This window comes from Falco naumanni, chromosome 9, assembly GCF_017639655.2.
Source record: "Falco naumanni isolate bFalNau1 chromosome 9, bFalNau1.pat, whole genome shotgun sequence".
NCBI lineage: Eukaryota > Metazoa > Chordata > Aves > Falconiformes > Falconidae > Falco > Falco naumanni.
The window spans coordinates 6904016-6928554 of NC_054062.1; the positions used below are offsets into that span (position 1 = coordinate 6904016).

At 51.3% G+C, this 24539-nt stretch overlaps 1 protein-coding gene across 7 annotated transcripts in view; it reads left to right on the forward strand.

The window, feature by feature from the left end:
• Window positions 1-24539, forward strand: part of KCNT1 (potassium sodium-activated channel subfamily T member 1) — a 92730-nt gene that overhangs the window by 31753 nt on the left and 36438 nt on the right. For 2 of the 7 annotated variants that reach the window (XM_040606116.1, XM_040606117.1), the window contains exons 1-2: window positions 10144-10425; window positions 21520-21561. The exons of the other annotated variants lie outside the window; for them this stretch is intronic. In XM_040606116.1, the coding sequence (XP_040462050.1) occupies window positions 10277-10425; window positions 21520-21561 (191 nt within the window). In that variant the 5' untranslated portion in view covers window positions 10144-10276. Of the gene's footprint in view, window positions 1-10143; window positions 10426-21519; window positions 21562-24539 lie in introns of those variants that run through there. 7 annotated transcript variants of the gene reach the window in all.

Sequence of the window (24539 nt, forward strand, 5' to 3'; positions counted from 1 at the left end):
TGAATGTGAGAACAAAGTGACCCTGTTTGTCAGATCCCTGACAACCCCTGGGCACAGTATGAGCATCACACGTTGCCTGGGTGGCAGGGGCTCCTACCTCACGGCAGAACTTTCAGCTACAGCACACTATTGATTGGTAAGCAAAGTTTTTTTTTTCATTGAGGTTAAAATAAGAAATGTATTTGAAGATCAATGGTCTGGTACAACCCCTTGTTCTAGTCCTGCCTACACACCATGATGAGGCTGTCATAGACTCTATGGAGTTCATGCCTCATTTCTGCAGCACATTGTGAATTTCTCTTTATACGTGCTTGCCATTTTCTCTGTCTTATATAATGTATTACAAAATGAATGGTGACAGAAACAGAAAATGTATGGTTCGTAGCATGATCCAGCGACCCTGGAGAGGGAAGAAAATTTTATTACTGTGAGACATAATTGACAAAGCTGATGGAGACCCCAAAGCCTAAGTTTCTCCTTTGAAGGTTCATCTTTAAAAAAAAAAAAAAGTTTTAAGAAGGTTTTTAGGTGCTAAAATTCTCCACAGTTTAAGCAGAAACTCTTAGAGGCATTTAATAAGTAAACACTGCTTTGCAGTTTAACAGAACATTTCATTAGAATTTTAATACTTTAGTAACAAAGTTGCTGCAAAAATGTCATGGAAAAAAAGGCTGAGAGTCCTCTAAAACTGCAAAGTAGGAATCACTTTGGCATTTTGAAAGTCTCTGTGAAACTGCTTCCTGGCAAGCTCTGCCAGGGAGCTCAGAGGGGTGTTTTGCAGCAGCGAGCAAGCTGCCTGTGCCTCTCGGCTCATTAATTGCCGTAGTGTGTCTCCATCCAGAGCATCGCCGGCTCCTGAAGGCACTTTGCTGCTGGGTTGGAGATGGCGAGTGCTGGAAGGGCTCGTGAGAGGCACGTGGGGAGGCACAAGGCGCCTTTTCAGCTCTTGCTGCCTCTTGCATCCCCTGGGAAGGGCTGGGGCGAGTCCCAGGGGAGCAGGGTGTCCCCTGGGACAAATGTGCTACCGGAGCTGGTGCTGAGCGTGCTGCTGCTGTCTGTCCTGCCCTTCACCACTGAGCGAGGATGCTCAGAGCATCCCTCTCCTTTCGGCGGGGCTTGGCTCAGGTACCTGCAGGAGGGCAGTGAGGGGCAAGTCCTGGCCTCAGAGGGGACCTGTGGGGCTGAGGCCCTCAGAAAGGCTGGAGGGAAGTTAGAGAACTGCCAGGGTAATTGTGACACACGACATGGGCTTACTGCGTCCTCCTGACCTACCCCAAGGATCTCTCCTGCCCTGCTGCTCCTGTGGGTAGCACGAGTGGTACCCAGGGGTGTTTACAAGGTGTTTTCTGATTCCCAGGGGGAAATGTAATGCACAGACACTGAAAGTGATGAACATTTATAGTGCAAAGATCATTACGGCTGGGAGGCAACAAATTGCAGCTACTAGCAGCCAGCCAGCCTGCTTGTCCCTAGGAGAGCAGCTGTGCCAGCCCCGAGCCCTGTGTCTGGGGGAGCCCAGGAGCCCCCTGCTTGTCCTGGCTGGGTTTTTTGGGTTCTGCCCTGCCACCTTCTCAGAGCATCGCTGCCTGCCTTCCTGCTCACTGCATTGCTCTGCCTCCCTGCGCAGAGCCGGGGCTGACTCATGCTCTGGAAAGCACTGCCCGTCCCTGCCGGCACAGGCTGCCAGCTCTGCTTGGCTGAGGACCCCGGTGCTGGTCTCACTAAATCCTGGGAAGTGGATAGTGACCCTGTTATGTACTCACCTGGAAAAGTGACTTGGGCATGCCTGATTGCTCTGCCTGGAGACTTTTCATGCTTCCCTTGCAGATATATATTTAGGTTTTACCCAAGGGCTTTTAATTTCCTTGCTGGCTTGAGCAGCTGTGACAGGTATACAGATACCTTCCCTTATTCTTCCAGCACTTTAACCTCTCGTCAGCTTTGTGAAGAAGTAGGAAGAACTTAGGAGTCACTGTAAAGCTTCAGGGTCTCGTCGCTCTGCTTGTAAGCATGCAAAATGCACCACAAAGATAGGAAACTTGTCGGAGGTATCATGACTTTGTCGAGGTATTTGTTCAGCAGCTGCTCGGGTCTGCTCTATTTCTTCTTCTCCCTGCGAAGCAGTCCCAAGTTAACAGACTGGGTTTGCAGCTTTCGTGTTCGTTGCTGCTGAGCCACACTTAGAGAGGTAAAAATGGGTTTGCAAAGGCTGCGATGACAGTTCTGGGATTCGGCGTGTGAGGCTCTTGCAGTGCAGTTATATAATGGCTCTCGCCAGCTCCGGGTGTTGGGGAGTTACTGGGCGAAGGGTCCGTCTGCCAGGATAGCCAAGAGAGGGCTTGTTTGTTAATCCCTGGCATCCATCCAGGGCCAGGGTGTAGCCGCAGGGGGAGCAGCCAAGCCCCCCAGCAGCTGGAGCAGCTGGGTGCTGGGGCTGGCATGGGTGCTGCTTGTTGCACCGGGTGGGAGGGGAGCTGCAGGGCATGGCTGCCTGTTCCTGTGCAGTTCCTGAAGTCCTGGGTCCTGTCTTCTAAATGCTAATATTTTGAAATTATTAACATTTGAAATGTTAATGCAGAGAATTTGGAGAAGAGGAGAGAAATCAAAGGCTTTTCTAGTATCAGACTCACTGTCCCCCTCCAGGCTTGCAGCCTGCTTGCAAACTCTGTATATATTTTCTTACTTTACATAATTTTTTCATTTCTCTCCATCAGCCTAGCTCTTCAAAGGCTCCCTTCTGTTCCCAGCTCTCTTGCTGCTACTAAATATGCTCTCCTCTGTGCTTTCTAAAGTGTTCCTTCTTTCCTGAAACTCTAGTGCTCCACTTTATTAGAGAAGTCTCCCAAACTCTGCTGAGGAGATGCTGGGCAAGGGAATGAGCTGCTGCCAGGTGCTGCTTGAGTTGTACTGCCTGATTCAGCTGCCAAGACTAAATCGGGGAAGTGAGGGAATAAAGCACAGCCAGTTAATTTCTGCCTGTGTCATGCAAATCTCCCAGGCGCCTTCGAGTGCCTGGTGCAGCATCGGTTGGCCAAAGGTTTCTGCAGCTGTGTGATGGTGTTGGTGAATGTTGGTGTCCCCCACCCCAGGCTCTCTCCTGCTGGGTTTCTTTGGATTGCTGTGGTGCCAGCACCCTCCAGAAGTGCAGCAGGGATGGAGCAGCCCCCCAAGCCCCCCATGGTCCCAGCAGCAGGGAGGTCCTTGGAGGTGACTCCCTCCCAAAGGTGGACATGGCTGCAGTGGTGGCATTGCCTGCAGTAAATGTGCTCCAGTGGAGATTCCTGCATGGAGACAGGGACTCCGGTACGGTCGGGGTGTTGGCAGCAGCCGCTCAGCCCAACTGCTGTCCCAGCCAGCTGCTGCGATGACAGAAATCCCTGCAGTCCCTGAACTTTTCCTGAAGTGCTTTTAATGACAGTTTAATATGAACACTTAGTGCTTGCTACAGAGCTTCTCACCCCTGGAACCGAAATGCTTCACTGTGAAGGGTAAGGACCATTATCCCTGTGTTCACAGGGGGGAAATAGCTGGATTTTATTTGTGGGAGTAATTATAACAAGTGGAATTAATCAACTTTTCATATGAATGGTGTTGCTTTTTAAAGACAAATGTCGGGAGAGAGTCCTAGATACAAAGGAGAACTCACAGTGGTCTAGATCCATCTGACGGCTTCTCAGGGAACTCGTCAGTGCCTGTGGTGCAAAGGCATTAACCCTGCCAAGGCAGCGTGTGGAGGGAACAGAAGCCAGTGAAAGTAAATGCAAGACAGGGCACAGTATTGACTTACTCATGCCCTGGATCTTGGTGAGCAGGCGCTGCAGGGAGCTGCTGTTGCCCTAACCCCAGTGTGTATCGCTCCCTCTGCACTTCAAAGCCCCATTGCTTGGGGACACTCTCCCAGGGCTCCTGAATGCACTCTGAGTCTCGGCACGCATGGACAAATTCCACTGAAATAATTCCTGTTTCTAGTTTCTTAGCTGGAGGACTCAAAAGAGGCCATAACCTCTTATAAGCGCCTGCAAAGTCACTGAGGGTTGGGCTTTGTTTCTCTCCTTTTCTGTCCATCCCCCTCTTGTATTTTGGTTCTCTTCAGGCTGCAGGTTTGCTGGGGAAAAGGGCTGGGTTCTTGTGTTGAGCTGGGGGAGAGAGAGGCTTCTTTTGGCTGGGACCTCTTGGTGTGATGGTAATGCATGTGGTGAATAATAACGGCTCTGTGCACCATGGATGCAGGTAGGAGAGACACTGAGATGCTTTCTCGTGTCGCTGTCCTGCTGCATACAACCCATCACTGGTTCTGTTTGTGGAGATGCCAAGATGTGGATTGACCTCAGAGAAAACTGAAGTCCTGGGAAATCCTCCCATTAGCTTTGGCAATCTGCTGCTGAGGGCCTTTGCTGGCAGGCACTGCAGGGGAGGGGAAGGCAGGAGCTGGTCCGTCAGATACAGAGCACTGCAGGAGCTTAAATGCAGACCCCATTTGCAAGTACTTTGAATTGCAAAGTGCTGCCATGGCCTGGCCTGGCCCTAACCTGGCTGGAGCAGTGCTCAGGCAGTGCTGGCCCTGGTTAGGGAGGGGGATCTGCATCTTTCTTGGGTAGCAGCCTCTGGGAAGCCCCTGGTCATCTGGAGGCACATCTTTGTGAACAGCAGGTAGGAGTCACCGTCCATCCCTGGTTTTCCCTCAGCCCCTTCAGGGAGGAGTTGATCATCTGTGTCTTTTAAACCCTGATTTTCATTGCATAACTCATCACCATCAGAGAAGGGTGCTGGCTTGTCACAGCAGCTAAGTGCTGAGGTCCTGCTCCCATGCCGGTGGCCACATGCCAGAGAGGACCTTCCTCTCCAGGCTAATGGAAAGAAAATGGAGAGAAGTTTTTAAATTCACCCTGGATCAATGCAAACAGTATTTTCTAAGCAATTTTATTAATAAACACACACATCCTGACTGTCCAGAGAGGATTCCAAAGCATCTCTTGTATATTCTAATATACCAATACAGGTACCGTCTGTTTGACTTGTAAAAGGAACTCTTTGGATTCAGCCTGCTCATTAACCTCTCCACCTGATGATTGATAGTCACAAATAAGGGCAGAAGGACATGTCTTGTTAGGAAGAGGGTTACTTGGGCCACTCTTGTGCATGATGTGCTGTTGGAGAGAGCAGGCAAGGGGCTCCTGGGGGTCTCAGGGGTCTGTGTGTGCATGCTCCCACCACATCCCTGTGCAGAGGAGGAGCGCTGGCACCCCACAGGGATGGAAAGGCTAAGTCCTATGCAAAGGAGGAGGGTGTGGAGCATCAACATTATTTTTGTTGGTGGTTTTTGTTTTTTCTTTTTGGCAAATTTGTTATTTCAACTGAAACAAACGGCAGAGGAAAAAATATTCTAGAGAGCAAGCAGAAGCTTCATCTTCTGTGATTTTAACTTCCTATTGGAAAAGAGAACAACTAGTAAAAAGAAAAAAAATACACCTTTACATTTCCTCAAAAATGCTGACCTTTCCAGCCAACTCTGTTGAAAAAAGGATGCTTCTGCTGTTGCTTAAACAATGCTGCTTCATGCGGCTTGGTGCTAGCCTGTCTGCAGGAGCCTCGCAGTGAGGCACGGAGTTGTTTTTGCAGAGCTGTGCGTGAGCCTTGGCAACCTCAAAACATTGGCAGCTTTTGAAAAGCTATTTTGCAGAATGCATAGTGACAATGTAGGGCATTCCCCAGTGACTAAAGGGCAAAACTGGTGCGTGTGCACTTCTTGAAAAACACTTCAGCAAATGGCTGGGCCAGAGAGGTTTGTAACGTTTGTCAAAGGATTCGCAGTGCTCTAGAGCCTGCTCAGCCACTAGTATCATGCTGTTACATTCGTTGGGGTCTTGAAATATATGGAGTGTTTGTGGTGGTAATGAAATTGCATGGGACCTTGCTTTTCCATGGCGTTATTAAATAAAGGGAGGTCAGGACCGCCCTGCGAAGGCAGCACAAACACAAAGCAGCCCGATGAGGAGCAGCTGGAGGGGCTGTGCAGGGCGCTGCTCCCCGGGAGCTGGGTGATAGCCCAAATGGGAAGGTGATTTTCCAAGGGAAGCTTGCTAGTGGGTCCATAGAACCAGGGGCTTCACTGGAGAGATAATAATGAGCCTTAATGACTTTTCAGCTTGGGTCCCTCGAATTATCACTGTATTTGTATGAGCGCAGCCCCCTGTAAAGCAGCAGCTCTGCTGTGGTTGATAAAGCCTCTCGTGAGAAGCTGACATGGTCATGAGCGCAGATGTTTGCTAACAAAACATGCTCTCCTACACCAGTTACCTTTTGTGAGTTTGGAAGTATCTTTGCATGTTAGATGCCTTTCAGGGTGACTTTTCAAGGTTTTTAGGTATATTAAATTGGCTTTTCTTACAGAAGGCTTTGCACACTAACATGTCTGGGTTATGCCTCAACATAACAGGTTTATTTGCCAGAAGATTATGAAAAAAAACCCCAACCCCTTCCTGTTTCATCAACTAACTATAATGGACCAGGTCATGCGTTATTAATAATAAGTTGAATAGGTGCGTAAAAGGAGTTTTGGCAGTCCGGACTGAGAGCTACTTGGATAAAAGGAGAATATTTGACAATGCAGTTGCTGTGGATTCAATTAAGACTAATGAAAAATCCGTTTCTTTCTGAATCTTATTTTCAGAAATATTATTACCACTGCGACTCCTGCTCAGCAATTCCCAGCAACTCTCCAGCACAGCAGTGGCCTCTGCATAATGCAGACACTGAAATGAGAAATCAGCACTTTGTAATGAGCTCTCCAACTAAAACTAAACATCAGTTTCCTGGCTTACAGTCAGGTGGTTGGCATTCAGTTAGCTGGACAAATATTTCTGGACCAGAGGAATTCTTATTCAAACTTTGATGTTACCAAGGTTGTGTTTTGTTGATTTTCACCCTGAATTCCCTTGGAGTTGCACAAACAAGGAGTTTGATGTATAGCTTACCCTCATATACCATGGGTGCAAACAGATGACGTGTCCCTGTAGAGCGGGCTCACTGAGCTGTGCTTCAGGTTACATTTACAGCCGTGGCTCATTCTAGGAACATGCAGTTTCCCAGCAAGAATGAGTGTTCTGGGTCTACTGAGTGATGCCTGTTGCCTGTTGCATTATTTGAGCTCAGGGTAAGCATATAGCAGTCACAAGCGGCCATCACGAGCACAGGGGACTTGCAATTAGTCTTAAATGTCTTTTCCTAAGTAATAGTGCTTCCAAAGTTACCGGAAAGTGGCTTTATCCATCGGTGTGATCCTTTACCCTCTGACAGACGGCGACGTGCTCCACCAACAACCCAGCACTCCAGTGCTTTTATTTTTCCTTTTTTCTCCTCAGTGCCCTGGCTGCCCACCTCCCAGCCAAGGGGACCAGGGTGCTTTTCCTGCATTGCTGGTGGCTCAGTGACCCAAAGTGCTCTGGGTTGTCTTCGTGCCAAGCTCCTGCTTTCCTCCTCCTTCAACTGCTCTAACTGACACAACAGCACTTGGTGACTGTCTGGGAGGTGGCTTGGAAGGAGAGATGCTGCTGGGGCTGTAGGTCTTTAGGTGAAGTGTGGAACACGTTGCATTGCCTGGGAGAGGAATGTTTTTCTGACACAACTACAGCAAAGGAACTGCTTCAGCAACCCGACATAGGTCTGAGCAGTCTGAGTAGCTCTGTGGGATTATCCAGCCTCGGAGAGGTGCTCCTCGGCATCAGGCGACCTCTTTTCTGCCTTGGAAGGGAAATGGCTGTTCAAACCAGCAGCCCTGTTTGCAGTTTCTCATGACCCTGCATCGAAACACTCCCCTTTCTCCTGGTTTTCATGTCTTGGTTTGTGTTTAAGTGCTTAACAGAAAGGTGTCTTCATGTAGAGGCTTCCACAGGCAGGAACCGAATTTCTCAAGGGGTTCTTTGATGTGGGTCTTGTCATCTTCTATACAACAAAAGTATGACAGGAGTGTTTCCATTTTCTGTCAAAATTGTCCAGCTCTTCTGCTAATACCTCTTCTATTCAATGCTGCTGCTTGATGGCATTAGTTAGATATTAGTTAGATAGATAGATTATAATTCAGGCATAAATCACTTTTCACATCTAATCTCAATCCTGAAATTAATGTTCTTCTGGAGTTAGGAACACAATACAATGTAGAATTTGCAAATAGCTCCCTAAAAGAGGGCTGATTGCCCCAGTTCCAGTGACTCCTGTTATCTAGGAGGGTTCATCAGGCCAACCCAGAGGGCTAACAGCACTAATTACATCTGGAGCAGTAAGTTGAGGATGAGGCTGAAGCCAACCATGAAGCAGAAAGGAATGACTCTGTTAGAAAATGAATGCATTGAGCTAATGAATCATTTTGAGGCAAAAGGAGAAATTAAGTGTACGCTGAAAGCTGGCACGTTAGTAAATGGGCTGTGGGTTTTTATCCATTTTACATTTCAAAATGCTGAAATAAAGCATGTCTTACGGTGAAATCCCATTAAGAAATAATGCTCCGAGTAGGGAAACAAGGGTTTGGTTAACAGGAAACGGGGACTTGGTTTCTTTTCCTAGAGCAGCCAGGGACTGCCGGTGTCACGGGGTAAGTCATGGCAAGGTACTGATCTTGGGGGGACGAACAGAGAGCAGAGCTCGTGCCGGACAGCTCACGGTTAAAAGAGGGAAAGAAGAGAACTGGGCTTTTCTTGCCAGAGTTGGGTGCAAGACAGTGGAGCCAGGTGCCCCGCTAGCCTTGTGGCGGTATGGAAGGGTGTGTGTGGTTAGGGCACATGGCTGGTGCCAAAGGAAACCGTCAGCTTGTCATTCTGAAGGTACTTCAGACAGCCTTCGCCCAGTTGTCTGCTCTCCGGCGACCCTCCCAGGTATCAATATGTTGACTCTTTGTGCACCATGTTCAGTTGAAAGAAATGCTGGGGTGGCGCAGAGTTACTTGCACTGGCTCTTCACGTCGTGGTGTCTCAGTGGTGATCAGTCCGTGAATTTGCTCTTTAAGGTACGCAGCGGGGCAGCATTGCCATGAGACAGTGATGTCCAGCTGAGTGGCACTTGGCACACCATGGGGCTGCATCGATGCACCGTGGGGTCACGTTGGCGCAGTGTTGGCGTGTCATGGCGCTGCACGGTGGTGTTATAAGAGTAGATCTGTAAGTCCCCCCTCCAAGCAATTTTACAACACGTCGCGTGAAGTTGGCGTGCCATGGGGCGGTGTTGGCGTACCGTGGGGCGGTGTTGGCGTGCCGTGGGGTGGTAACGGCCGCCGCTGTCCGTGGTGCTGAGCCCCGTGCCCCGGGGGAGCGGCTCCGCGCTGTGCCCCCCCCCCCCCCCCCCGTGGGCCGCTTGAAGATGCTCTTTGTTGAGGGCTGCACCAAGCACCACCGGGAGCAGCTATGGACTGGTGGCATTCCCAGAGGAGGGCGGGATGCGTGACTCCCCTTTCCAGTCCCACCTGTGCACTGGGGAACTCACGGGTTTATCTCCCCCTCCCCTGGCTGCCATGAATTCCTTTTTCTGTTTGACACGTGAGAAATCGGTGCCAAGCGTGGTCAAGGAGCAGCAGCTTTTGTTCCCACCTGAAGAGGGAAGGCTGGGTTGTTCGGGGACAGGTGGGGTGCACCTCTCTGGGGGCTGTTGTAGCCTGGCCAGGGGAGCAGGGGTTGAGCCCCTATGGCCGCTCGCTGCTCCAAGGGAAGCAGCAGCGAGTTCCTCTCGGCTCGGTTCACAGCGGGTGCGTTTAGGAGGGGACCTTGCTCAGCTGCTCTGTGTGTGCGAGCCAAGCACGCTGAGTCTATTCCCTGGCATGCAGTCCACACACTGCTCTACACAGAGGAATAAGATAAAATAGCTTCCTCCCCCTCACGTTGCTACTGAAAAACAGGGATGGGGAAAAAATAATCCCTCAGCCCCTGCCCTGCTTGTGGTGATAAGAGCACTGCAATCGTTTTTTTAAAGGAGGCAGCCAAGTAGTAATAATTACATTATTTACTAAACAAAGCCATTTCAGAGATTTCTGTATTGTGGATGTTTTCTGGGTCATTTTGCACCAAATTCATTGCAGCAGCAAAGCTGGAGAGTTTGCCTTGACTCCCCTCACTACCAAAATAAATGTACAGGGCAGGATTGTTCCACTGAGCAGCCGTGACTGGGGAGAGAGAAGAAGGAAGGAGATGGTACGTGCCGACAGCTCTAAACTGAATGCGGTGAGGATTGCTGTGTATGAGAGAGTTCAGGGGGGAAAGAGGAGCAAGTCACAGAGGCAGCCAAAGCTGGCAGGATGGCAAGAGCCAAGCTGAAGAATTCCCCCTCAGAGAGCAATTCCCATGTAAAAACTGTCCCACCAGCAAAGACAGAAGATGTCCACGGTGTGAGCCCCTTGCTACCGACTCGGAGGATGGGATCCTTGGGGAGTGATGTCGGACAAAGGTATTGCAGGACTGCAGTGGTTCGTGGGGCTGCGTGGGTGGGGGAGGCAGCACCTTTTATCTTTTAAATGAGAGGGAAAGGATTAGTGCCAGTACGGGCTGGAGGGGTGGTGGGATCAAATCCTTCTGGTAGCTATGTTAAAGAGCCACCCCAGCTCCCAAGTTGTATTATGAAATAGGTAGCTGGAACAGAAGAAAGCCATTTCCTTTAAATTTTTCATAAGTGCTTCTTGGTTTTCTATATGCTAAACCCATGTCTGAATGGCAGCCCTGAGATCGTGGGGCTGCCACACAACACTGTGAACTTGTACTGCGCCTTATCTGTGCAGTGGAAGACCAAAGCTTATTTACACTGCTAACCCCACAGTATGCACTGTACATAAGCACCATGTTTGGATGGAGAGAGAGATGCTTGATTTCTTCATCTGAGGAATAATTTATTTGTAACTGGGAAAAAAAAAAAAGAAGCTATCATACAAAATGCTGCAGCCTCTTTCTGCAAGCACCCAGCTGATGTGTATAGAAAGAAATGAGCTGTTTTTCAGAATGATAAAATGCTTTAATATTGCACTTGAATTCAGTGTTTCAGAAGAAGACAGGTCCCCTAGTTATGATGAGATCAGGGTGCATATGTCAGTAATCCAGTTCTTGTTCTGTTCATTCCATTTTCTTTTTTTTTCTTTTTTTTTTTTTTTTTTTTTTTGTGTGTGTGGGTTTTTTTTGTTTTGTTTTGTTTCCCCTCATCTAGTCAGCCTTTCAGCCCATCCATGCTCTCTTTCTTCTTGGCAAAAACTGCCTCACCTGTGATTGTGTACTGTATATCTTCTAGGATGTAACTTGGTGCTGTTTCTAGCTTGGGTTTCCAGTGCAAACGAGCGCTTTGGAAAGCTGCTCCTCATGGTGAATTTTACTTGTTTGGCTTTAGATTGGAAAGAATTAGCACCTCAGCTTCAGTATCTTGGTGAATCCTACTGGTGGGCTGGAGGGAAGATGGCACCAAGCCAGGACTAGCAGATGTGGTCCCCACTGGGGAAGCTGAGGAAGGAGGTGTGTGATGTGGGGGCAAGGCAAGAGCATCAGCGTGGGTGTTCCCCTGGTGCCGAGCTGTGCCAGGGATGTGCTTTAGTCTCCAGGTCTGGGAGGCAGAGTCCTGGTGTACTTGTGGAACTGAGAGTGCATGTCTCAGTCTGGTGTGTGGTGTGTCAACTCTCCAGATGGCACCGATGTTGGTTCTCTGGTGAGCAAACACTTGGATCTTGTGGGTTGTTAGGCCTTCTGACTTCATGAGGCAAGGGTTTACACATGTAGAAAGCTGTAAATGGGCATCGTGTGGGTGCATTGGAATTAAATCCCTGAAGCTTCTGTGGTCTCGGTGTGTTTTGACAAGCAATCTGAATCTGCTCCCAGTGTCAATCAGACTACTTTCGCTCTGCTTTTGCATGTTGCTTTCATTGCTTCAAAAAGACATCCAAGATAGACCTGTTCTAGGCTCTGCACCTCTGAAGGCATGGCCTGGACACTACTGCTGGCAAAGCCTAAGGAGTGAGTTTGCTTTCTCTCTGTGCTCCTTCAGGTACTGTTGATGTAACCCTCACAACAGTTCCAGTGTTCAGATCCAGATGCACTGGGACTACAAAAAGACTCGTACTTGCAACTGGGGGACTCACAAACCCATCCCAACCACCGTTACTCAGCTGTGATTAAACATGCAAGGCAGGCATCTCCTCTCCTGCCCTCAGAAGCTTGGGAGGTGCCTGCCCAGGACCAGGGAGCCAAACCTTCATCCCTGGGCTGACCCTCCTTGTCTCTTGCGGGGGGCATGGCACAAAGGAGGGATGCTGCAAGTCATTGGATCTGGAGGGGCAGGGTGCAGCGATTCCAAAAATTGCATAGCTACAGTGTTTTAGTGGACCCTTTCCAGAAGGTCAAGCGTGCAGAGCACACCAGGGTGCCTCAGGGCTTTATAAAAGAACCCCATTTCCTCGGTTTTGCTGGAATTTCAAGTGGTTTGCTGCAGTCTTGTGAGGAACTGATGCCAAGAGTTAGAGAAGTTGATGGCAACACTTTTACATTCTGGCAGTGGGCAGAGCCCTGAGCTGCCGCTGGCAGTGTTTGAATTCCCGACTGCTGGGCTTCCCTTTTTTGTGTGCCACTTCCCAACAACTGAGTTGGCAATTAAGATTAAGATTTGTGCGCTTCTCTTTCACTGCATGTGTGAGCAACAAAGGCAGGAAGATTGCTTTGGACATGATGAATAGTGTGTTTGAGATGCTTCGTCTCCTCCAAAGCCAGACACAAGCAGCCTTATCAAGTTAGCAGTGACAATTGTCACTGGAAGTTGGGAGTTAATTTACCTGGTGATGGTGTAAGAAGATGCTGTGTTACAGGATCTTGTCAGGGATGCAAATAAATTTCCTAGATGACTGAATCCAGTTACATTTATTCTCACCTACTTTATTTACCTCATTGCTCTGTCTCAGTCATTGCAGCATCTGAAAGCTTTTAGGGGTTCTCAGTCAAAACAGGAGGAGAGGATTTGAATTCCTCTGGAGAGAAATCATTCTACAGCCATCTATTATTCCACTTTTGGAGGTAAAAAGGGGAGTTCAGGGCTGGCCCTGGGCATCCAGGACAAGGATGCTTTCCTGTGGGTGGAGAGCTGTGGGTGGGATGGGACTTGCCCAGGCTGCTCATGTGGAAGTAGCTCCCACTAAAGATGCTTGCAGCTACTTCTGTACATCAGGGGCTGCTCTGAGAAGGGGATGCAACCTGGGCAGCCCCCCGGCTGCTTTGGGGAGGGCAGGCTCTGCTGCCAGACCTGCTGCCTGGGCACTGAAACTCTCCTGGCGTGCAGCAATTGTGTGGCTGGAGCAAGCCGTGAAAAGTTGAGTCTTTCTCCTATGAGCCAGGCTTTTCCTGAGGCAGGTTGGTCCCATGTGGCTTGTGTTGGGGAGAATTTGAAAAAGAAAGGTGTGACAGGGAACAAAATCACAGAAAAGCCAAATGCTGCAGCGTGCTCTCCATTGAGCGGCTCTGTGTTTGGGAGGAAGCTGCTGGCAAGCGTGAGGACATGTAAATATCTGTGTTTGGATCCCGTTTCATGGGCTGGGGATCTCTCCGTCCTACCGGAGATGCGGGTTTAAAAACACAAACAAACATTTTTATAAGATAATGGTGTCCTGTTTATGCAGCTCTGCTGGATGTAGGGGAAACTCTGACCATTACCCGTCCTGGGGCACTCTGATGTTCTGAAGGGATTGCAAACATACCCTTAAGGTATCTGATTTTGAATCTCTGCCCTAGGCCCTGGGAGGGTGGCAGTGCTGTGTGTCCCCTCCCTGCCCCACATTTCCACCCTTGCCTCTTTGAGTCATGTTTGCTGAGCTGCTGATAGCCAAAATCTGACCTGCTGAGGTTTGGGGAAGAAAATTAGCATTGCAGGAGAGTTGAGGTTGGGGAGGACCTCTGGAGGGCTCTGGTCCAACCCCTTCTCAAAGCTGGACTAACTTTAAAGTTGGCTCAGCTGGCTCAGGACCAGCCCTGCTGAGTGTTGGACATCTCCCAGGCAGGAGATTTCTCAGCTTCTCTGGCTGCCTAGTTCAGAGCTTGATCACTCTCAGGATGAAGAATTTTTGCCTTGCTGCATCTTGTACCTGTTCCCTCTTGCCCTTTTGCTGTGTGCATCCGAGAGGAGGCTGCCTGCACCTCACCCGTCAAGTAGGTGAGGGCAGCAATTAGATCCTTCCCTCCCTTTCTTCCCTTCAGGCTGCACAGTCCCACCCCCCGCAGCCTTACCTCGTCTCTCAGTTTGAAGTATTTTTGGCAGGAATAAATGGGACTTTTCTTCAGCCATGTTACTGGCAACAAAGTGGCTGGAGTCTACACAGTGAGAAATAGCAGCACTCTGCCAGGGCCAATTTAATGCAGTGTCTCTTGGAGGTAAAGTGCTTTGGGGAGTGAGGAAGTCACCCAAACATATCTGAAAATGTAATTTCTAACCAGTCGATGTTTTTTGCCCCAAGGGGCAGCCAAGCGTTAACAAACGGGTCTCATTAAATGTGTTTTCATCATCACCTAACACTCAAGCAGACCAGTGGAAAAGTCCAGTCTGGCCATTGAAACCATTACAACCACTCTGTCCTTGCAGCCAGGTTTCCTGGTGGTGGTCTCTGTAGCAGGTAACAGCAGCAAGTGCCTGGGTGCAATTCCCCCCGCTGTGCAACCACCACTGTGCCATGTTGCTGAATCCTTTCAGGCAGGGGGACAATAAGTCAACACCTAATTTAATTTTTTTTTAACATTTCTTTAACAAAAGCCTTTTCTAACAAAGAGCTTTTGGAGATGTATCTCTGTCTTCAGTGAATAGCATAAGCAGGTTTGCCACCTCAGCTTTCAGTGAGGTGTTTTTGTGCAGGAGAAGTGCTGTGGCAGGGAATTCCCTTGTGTGGGGCTTGTCCACCCTGGCCCCCGGCGCCATGCAGTCCTCCCTTGGATGCCTGCTGAGGGTTTATATCAGAAACTGGAGAAATGCTGAGTCTGGGGGTGTTGGGATGGTGTGGTTATGGGAGGATTTCTGTGGCTGTGCCAGACCTAGCTCCAGCACTTCTCCCCTCTGAGCCAGAGCAGTCTGTGCCACCCAAAGCAGGCAGGAACCAGTACTGCTACAGGCAGGGTCCCTGCAGGAGCCTTCGGAGAGCCTGAGGTGTCCAGAGGGTTTCACTTACAAAGTCCTTGGCTTGGTCTGCTCTCCCTCTGGATGGGCTGGGCACTGCCTCGTCGGGATGTATTTCTGGTGGTGGGTCTCTCTGTACGGAGAGCACCGAGTCCACGCCAGGGTTTGCTGTGCCCCACAGCTGTTTGCTGGCAGGGTGTTGATGCTCTGTGATGGTTGTCCTGACTGGAGCACGGCATCTCCGAGCCTTCTGCTGGCAATAACCAAGCCATGGGCTGGTCTCGGAGCTGGGGTCCAACCACCCAGCCTGCCTGCGGGTCCGTGCCCAGAATCCCTGTGGGAAGGTGCCTGCTGAGCATCGCCTCTCCTTGCAGCCTTGTGTGTAGTTTCCTTGGGTTGTTCTTCCAGGCAGCATCGTAGGGCTGCGTGCGGGGTGGCATTGCCTGCACGCCATTTAACCTGGGTATGTCCTTCCCACATACCAGTGGGTGCTGCTGTATGATGCTGAGTGTGTTTTCAGTGTGGGACCACCTCAAAAATGGGCAGGGTGCTCAACTGCTGAACTCTGTTATAAGGGTGATATGCAAACACGCTGCCTGATCCTGATGAACAGGAAATGATCCCAGATCCCGGCTGCCAGCACAGCGAGCAGACAGCTGGCATCCTTCGCGCTAAACAGAGCTGTTCATAAACACAGCCAGTGATTTCATCCCGGGCTGTGGCATGGGGGCTTGAGCCTGGCTGTTTCTGGGCTCATCCTGGGGCTGCACTGGAACAGCCCCCAGGCTCTGCTCATCCTCCCCATTTTGCTCCCACTCCTCTGTGCGGGGACAAGACCTACATCACCGTGTCCCAGTCAGGGCTCAGCTCTGAGCTCCCTCCTGCGGTTTCGGATATATTTCAGAGGCTGGTCCCCTGTTTGTGGTCCCCGTCCCTCAAGCCCCTATCCCTGTCCCCAGGTGCACTCTGGCAGAAAGCGCTTGCATCCCCTGGGTGGGGGGCAATGCTAATCCCCAAGCTGTTGGTGCTGTAGCCGGGTGCCTGAGGGGAACAGACTGAGTTTTGGAAGCGCTGAGCCCTCCTCCCACGGCTGCTGGTGAGACGCCAGCACCACTGAAAATCTCGGTGCCCTATATAGGCGCTGACACGCAGACGAGGCGCCTAACCTGAGGATGCCTACACTTGAAACACGCACTTGGGCTTCTGCTTGGTTTATTTTAGGTCCCCCATTGCCATCAGGTCCCGTCAGGGCATGGGGGTTAGCACGTTTCTCCTCCTTCTCCTCCAGTGGAGGCTTTCCTGCTCATGGTAAGAGCAGGATGCAGCCATGGCCATCCCTCTGAGTGGGCACAAGCTGCCGGTGCAGCCGTTGGGGTCGTACAGGGCTCCTGCACAGCGGGGTCTTGCAGCCCACCTCCCAGCTCAGGCATAGTCCTTGACAGGGCTGTAGGGACTCATTTAGCTCCTTGGGAAAGGCAGGAAGGTGTGTGTTAGAGCAGCCTCAGCATCTGTAGGGCCTTTTTGCCCAGCAGACAGAGCCCAGTGCCCAGGCTTGGCAGCACCTGCCCCTTTGGGAGAGCGAAAACCTTCTGGAAGGTAATCATGGGCAGCACTGGGAGCTGCTGGGCACTGGGCTGGGAACGGCTTGTTTGGCTGCCGCGGGTAATGCTGCGTTTTTGGCACCGCGCCTTGGGTGGTTCTAAACTTTATGTCATTCTAGTTGTGATGTGGGTTTTGCAGAGCAACACCAAGGACAACTACCTCTGTGATTAACGCAGCACCTTGAGGTGCCGCTCTGTGGGGAGAAGGCAGCCAGGCTCACGGTCCGGGGTGCTGCCGGTGTGGTGTGCTTTGCTGCTGGTGGCAGGCAGGTTGGTCTGTGTGCCGCTTCTCCAGCCATCAGGCTGTGTGTTGGCGTGTGCCTGGAGCAGTCAGTGGTTTTTCCAGGTGCCTGCCGGTTGCTGAGCTTCCTCCAGACCGAGGGTTTTAGGGGCTCGAGTCCTTTCCCTGGGGTCACCCCACTCTGTCCCACAGCCGGGGAGGTGGGGTGCCCTTCCCAAGCACCGAGCGTGTCCTCCCCTCTTGCACGTTTGCAAGCAGGATGCATGCATCTCCCTCTCCCTTTCCCCTTCCTCTTGGTTGTTCCTTCTCCCCCTCTTTACTTTCTTTTTTCGTCTCCTCCCATCTGTCCTTCGCACATCAGGCTATTTTTGGGGATGAGTTTCTCACTGTCAATATGGTAGGAACCGTGGTGCATCTCATGTCTTAGGGGATGAACACCACTTTGGGAAGCCTTCCCAAGCAGTTACCTTGCTTGGTTCATCTTAAACCCCCTGCCTTACCCCTGTTTTCAAGGCATTTCAAGACTGGGGGCTAAAGGGCACTAAATCTGACAGCTGTCTCCTCCAGCTCTGAGATAGAGCCAGAAAAGACAGCCACCAAATATAGTGTCCTTTAGCCCCTGGCCTTGAAATGCCTCCGAGCCTTGCAAGTGGTTATTAAGCAGCCTGAAGCCCAGTGCGGTATTGGCAGGTCATTACTTGTGTCTTTGTAACATCCAGGGGCTTTAAGTCAAGGCATGATTTTTTATTATTTTTTTTATTATTTTCTTGGAAATGATGGCTGTAAACTGAATAGGAAATGCACAACCAGAAATTAATTTTTAATACCTTTCATTTACCAAAATACCTCCCAGAAAAATCGGGAGACAGTGGTAAAGGCGCAGAGCTGGCAGGGAGTTTGCTGGGAGGGAGCAGATCTCTGTGCAAGCTCAGCTGAGCTCTGCTGTGCTTTGCTGCTCTCTGCTCCATCTGAGCATCTTCGAGTACTTGAAATACGGGGACAGTATTTAGCCTCAAATTATCTGCATGAGGCAGATGAACGAAATGCCATCCAGATCCCGCAGCACCCTGGCAGAGCTGGGAGGAGAGCTGGGGCTCGGGGCCAGCTGCTGTCCCCTCCCTGGAGCACAGGGGCGGATGGGATCTGCAGCTTGCATGCCTGGGGGTCCCCACATCCTTGCCCAGCTTGAGGGGGAACAACTGCCTTTGCTGGGGTGTGCTGGAGCTAGAGCCAGAGCCGGGGAGGCAGGGTGGGGTAAAAAGGTGGCTGCTCAGCTGAGGAGCTGCTGCGCAGCGTGGGTGGGCAGGTGATTGCTCTCTCTTGTACATAAGCAAGGTTTATTAGTGGCTTTTGTTCTAATAATAAATGCACCATTCTCTCCTCACCTTCTCATAAAACTTTTCCGTTTTGTAAGGGGTTGCAGCTTGCAATGCGCTGGCAGACCTGTCTCTGCAGCAGTGAAGTTTCTTCCTCCTCTGCTCCTCTCCTTTCTCTTGTCCTTCCCTGCTCTGCCCTTCTCTCTGGGACATGCTGCCTGCACCAGCCAGGAGCTTGGCATCATGGTTTAATGGTCGGCAGTGCCAGGGTGATGGGGCTCAGCTTCCTCTGGGCGGGTATGGCACTTCTCTCCCAGACCCTGGACTCTGGAAGGGAGCGAAGGTCGGGCTCGCTGCCCGCGTCGTAGTTGTCTGCCATGGTAGGAATGAGATGAGTTGAGGTTTGCCTGCGCAGGGATACTCAGGGAGGCAGATCTGGATGAAATATAAAAGTGAATTTAAAGTAGATTTCCTAAAACAAATTACAAGCCAGTGTAACCTTTCTGACTCAGTTAAATGGCTTTAGTTCTGTATATTGTAAATCTAGTCTTTCAAGTGAGACGGTGCACAAAAGGGTTCATGCCGTTCTGCTAATCCTCTCTAGCAGTTCACCTGGATTAATTGCCAGATAAGTGACATTGCAGACAAGTCCACAAAAGCTGGGGTGGAGTTTGTGCAGAGCAGCAAAGGGAGAATGCTAGTGCATCCCCCTGGGGCTGGGTTAGCAGCTCTGCTGGGGCTGGGCTTGCACTTTTAAAAAGTTTTTGGGAACTGGAAAACAACTGTTTTTCGGAGAGAAGTGGAGTGATTTTTAGTTTTCTTAAACAATTTTCCATATTTCTCAGCAATTAGACTGCTTATGAGAATTTGGGTGCCTGGTGGGAAGGAGAGGTTTCAGTGTGGCATCTCAGGGTCGCTCCTTCCCCCTGCGATCAGCATCCAGCAGCTGGTTCCCTTCCAGGCTGGGAGCACTTTTTGATACTGTCTTATCAGATGTGTTTTAACCATGGCAGAGAGTGGCCCAAACCACTGTTGGGGAGGTTTATGGTCTGTCCATCATTCTAGAGTCCCTTTTATTCCTGCTGCCTTTTTGTGAATGAGACGTTCATTTGCCTCGCAGGCTTGCCTGTCTGAGGAAGGTGTCCTGGGAATCATGCTGGCTCATCCCGGTGCTCTGGGACCCACGGTGACACCAGACCTTGGGGATCTGCAGGACCCCATCGAGCTGTGTGATTAAATGTGCTGTTGCTGTTCGGTTTTCAGGAGTGTTCTGCCTTGGGGAGCTGCAGCTGAAATAAGCCCCTGTTCATACAGTCTTCCCGGTTGCCAGCTGGCAGCGTATTAGGAGAAAACCAAATAATTTGCTGTTTCTTCCCCATAAACATCTCTGCGAGGCAGAAAAAGCTCCTGTGCAAAACCAAATGCGAGTGGAGGGGCTTGAACAGCCCCTGCTGCTAATGTGGGATAATCCAATTTGGCAGGAGGGAGGCTGAGCTGGCGAGGCTCCTTCCCGGGGCTGCGCTTGCCTCTGCTCTGCAGCTGGAGAAAGTCAGAGTTTTTTGTTGTTAATAAATGCCAGGGCTGCTCTGGAGGACGACACAGCTAAGACCCCCACCACGGGGCTTGTTATTGCTGGGAGAGGCGGCACGAGAGACCATTTGGGACCCCTTGGGTGTGAGCTAACTCACTGCTCCCTGAGCATCACACCGGCACGTTAAAAACTAGCAGGGTGGCAGGGGAAGATGGTAGGTCAGTGGCTTCCTTGTGGCAGGTGGGTTATTGGTGGGCAAGGCTGGGTGTGCGGCCCCAGGGGCACAGCCCCCAGGCTGGATGTGCTAGGAGGCCAGAAGCAGTGGCAGAGGCTCAGCCAGGGCTGGGTTGGAAGCCACCTCCCGTCCCCACTAGCAGCCCCACGGCCCCCCGAGTAGCTCCTGTGGAGGGTTGGTGACCGGGCTGGCTCACCAGCGGGGCTGCGTGGGAGCCTTTCGTCCCGACAGAGTACCTCCTCAGCCCCCGCACCAGCCCCCTCCCTCAGGGCCCCCAGCATCTCTCCAAAACGGTGCATCTCCTGTGCGTGATGCAGGGGGATGGTGCTGTCGGTGTCACCCAGGATGGTGGCTCTGGCGCAGCCTGTGCTCCCTGCGGGTGCTCCAGCTCCGGGGCCATGAGCTGCTCCCTGCAGCCTTTGCACAGATCATAAAAGAAGAGTAGTAGCAAACTACATCATGTCACAGGGAGGCTGCTCTGTGTGCTTTGTAGCTGAGGGATGAATTAGCTTTCCGTTGGACTCGCATTCTAATTGAAATGTGAATTTATTGCTTTTATTTAGTTGGGACTGTGCCGGAGTGCTGTGGACTCATAAAGCACAAAGCAAAATAAAAGAAAAACCTTCATGAGCTGCAGTTGCCCCCTTTGCTTTGGTTGTATTTCTTGATTGCCCTGATTCACGTTAAATAAGGACAGGAAAGAGGGCACTGCTGGAGACTGGGAGAGAGGGATGGGCTGCAGCTCAGGCACTCTCAGGTAATTCCCGCGGTGATGGGGCCTCGTGGCCATCCATGGGGATGGATGTGTCTTGAAGAGAGCGTCATTTTTGCAAAGGGATTTTTTTTTCCTTTGCAGCTGCAATTGCTTCGTTTTATAGCACTGTGCTGCTGTCTGGCTGCGGGATGTACAGTACACGAGCACGGTCCCTTCCTCTTCCACCTGCTCTAGTACATCTTCATGGTTGTCTTTCTCCCCCTGCCATGACCCGCCGTGTTACACTCATCATTCCGTCCTGTTGTTTTCTTTTCTTTTGTTTTCCCTTTTCTGGTCATAACCTGTGTCTAAGATCATCTCTGTGAAGGTATGTGTAGGAGAAACACAATGTTAGATTCCTAAAAACATTCCAACCAGCATCTTTCAAAATCTAATTTCTCCACAGAAAGCATGACACTGATTTGAGACAATACAGTAGTGCAGCTTGTGAGACTCATTATAAAACCTCCAAAAAAGCATAAAACGTGTTAATCCGTGGAGCTGAGCCTTTAAAGGGGCTGTAGACTGGCAAAGCCACCAGAGCACCACCAAGTCCCTAGTGTCCCCACCCTGGGACATCAGCAGGGAAATGTCCCAGACAGGGTGCGACCCCAGGCCCAGCACTTGGGTGGCTGCTTGTCCCTCCGGCATTGGCGTTCCCCGTGGCACGGCTCCGGCTGTCGCCCCGGTTTCTGCCCAGCAGCTGTACATTTCCCTCACGTCCTGTGATGCTCTTGCTCTGTAGGCCTCACGCCGAGGACTTCAGCGTGGATTCCTCCTTCTCGCAGTAAGTGCATCGCATGCATATCCCCACGCTGGTGCCGCGGGGAGGGGGCGAGGGCTGCTGTGGCACCGCCAGCCCCGGGGACCATCGCTCTTCCAGTGGGAAAAGCCAACTGTGTTCTCCAGAAAGCAAAACCTCCTTGCAGTTTGGGGTGTTTGTGTGGTGCATGTGTGCATGGTGTCTTCTGAGCTAAGTATTTTGGGCAGTACCTGCTGCCAAGAACAGTGGTTAGCCTTGACTTTAAATTAGTGATAGATTATTCTGCTTTTAGGGAAGATGATTGGCAAGAGATTTGTCCTTTACTGCTCTTGGCACCAAGGAGTTGTGTGCGGGACCAGCAAAGCCCTCTGAAAGGGCAGTGCTTCCCACCATGGCGAGGACCGTCTGCACTCAGAGTCAGACAAGTTTCTTGGGGAAGAAGTTACATCCTTGGCAGCAAATTGGTGATTACCCATTAGTGATGAGCTCCATGCGCAGACTCTAATTAAACAATCCAGATTCATCAGCAGAGGCAATTATAGGAGCAGACTCATGAGTGTCAATCTCCAATGTTGCAAAACAAATAAGCCAAACAAAACACAGCGTGTTATTTTATTGCTTCTTCTCTTTCTGGTTTTTAATGTTTATTATTATTATTATTATTAGTTTATTAAGAGCAAGTGGTGCTGCTGTGCGGCCCTGCCTGCTTTTTTTCCGATTTACTCTCATGGTAAATGCATGAAATCTTGTAAAACAAGAGCAGCGTGAGGCCAGGGCTGGGGCTGCTCCGTGCATCCATGAGGCTGCTGAGACCTTGGATGGGTGACACAGTGGGAGGGTGACTCAGGGGATGAGCATGTCCTTGCCCAGTGCCCACAGCTGGGGGTGCACGTCCTCGGACAGTGCTGAGTGAGAGCCCTCTGCCCTGTGGGGAGAAGCCTGGATCAGGCCCCTGCGTAGCACATCACCACTGGGAAAGGCTCCCCACCCTGCCTGGCTCAGCACCCAGCTCCGGGAGCAGGTTGCAGGCTAGGGCCTGACCCCAGCTTGCTGCAGGCGTGTTGGTAGGGTTACATGCAGACACAGCACAGAGCCCCTCGGTGCTCCCCAGCTTCTCTTGGCCATGCCCCCCTTCTCAAGGCACACACATGTACCAGGACCCAGAGCAGCACCATCCCCCCGGGGATGGCCCTGAGCTGGGGCTCCCAGCCTGGGGAGGCACTGGCACAGCCCTGGGATGAAGCAGCATGTCCTGCTTTCCCCCGGAGCCAAACTTGTGTTTTTGGGAGCAAAGGGGGCTGCTGGGTTGGTGCTGAACTGCAGACCCTGCTGTGCATTACCACCACTTGCGCCTTGGTTTGGCACAGGTGGATCTTCAACTCCAAGTCCTGAGCGCATCCCCCGCTGCCTCCAGCACTTTGGTGCCTGAAAATGAGCTCTGCAACTGCTAAATCCAGGTGGAGAGGGATTATAGCCACATCCCTAATTAAAAAAAACCCAAACAACAAAACAACAAAGCAAACAGGAAAAGGAAGTCCAGCAGCAGATTTCTTTTTTATCACTCCAGATTCATGAAGCCTTCCCTGCGGTGTGTGTCAGGGCTGCCCAGCACCTGTGTCCTGGCTCAGCAGAGCCCTTGTGCCCTCGGTACAGTGCCTCCTGCCCAGCCCTTGTCCCGCTGACACAGGGGTGCTTGTGCAGATGAGTTCAGGCCATTGGTCATCTCCTGGTGCCAGATGGGTGGCCATGAGGACTGGCCTGTGAAGCCAACATTTGTCCTGGGCAGAGTTTTTCCAGAAGTGGTTGCTTGGAGCTTGCTTTTCATCCCCCCAAAATAAAATTGCAGTGTTACTGCTGGAGCCAGGATGCCATTACCTGCATCCAGCTGTGTTTAATTTGCTGCAGAGTGGCTGGCAATATCGCTGCTTTCTTTGGGTGGAAATCACCCTCTATAAGAAAACAGGAGATACTTTTTTTTCCAAATTATTCCCATGGTAAATGTGTGAAATCTTGAAGAAACAAGGTTTTGAGCTGGTCCTGGGGCAATGTGTGCCACAGCATCTTGGTTCCCAGTGCAGCGTGTCTATTGGTTTGGGACTCAATTTTGCTAATCATCGTTCATGATGTGCCTCAGCATGTGCTTTGCCTGGAGCCTGAGCAGCTCCGCAAACTCATTCCTGGCTCTGCGTGAGCCATGGCTCACAATGCTCCATCAGCCTGGCGGGGCCACCCAGGCAGCCTGGCCGAGAGGCTGCTGCTGGTGGGAGCAGCTGCCATCCTGTGGGACTGTGATGGGGCCATGATGGTTGCCACAGGGCCATGGTGGCTGTGACAAGGCTACAGTGGCTGCAGTGGGACCATGATGACTGTGGTGGGATCGTGGCTGTTGCCACGGGGCCATGGTGGCTGTGACAGGGCTATGGTGATTGCCATGGGGCTATGGTGGCTGTAGTGGGACTGTGGTGGCCATGGGCCATGGTGGCTGTGACAGGGTTATGCTGGTTGCCACGGGGCCATGGTGGCTGATATGGTTATGGTCATTGCCATGGGGCCATGGTGGCTGTAGTGGGACTGTGGTGGTGGCCATGGTGGCTATGACAAGGTTATGGTGGTTCCCAAGGGGCCATGGTGGCTGTGACAGGGCTATGGTGGTTGTCATGAGGCCATGGTGGCTATGATGGGGCCATAGTGGTTGCCACAGGGCCACGGTGGTTGCAAGGGGGCCTGTAAGAGGCTGGTGTGGGACCTGCAGAGCACCTTGTGCTGGTGCTGCCGTGATCTGTGGGGCTTGTCTGGGGCTCTGCAGAGCTAGGGGGAAAGTGGCTCCAGTGTTGCCCCTACTGAGGGATGCGGGACCAGAGAGAGTTGTAGCAAACGGGCAGATTTCCCCTGTTCTGGCCTCTTGGACCATGCGGAGCCTCCCAGGCGCTCTCCCAGGGGGCTGGAACCTGCCCTCCTGGTCCCAGCTCCTCACCCTGAGGCAGGTTGCCCCTCTGCAGGGG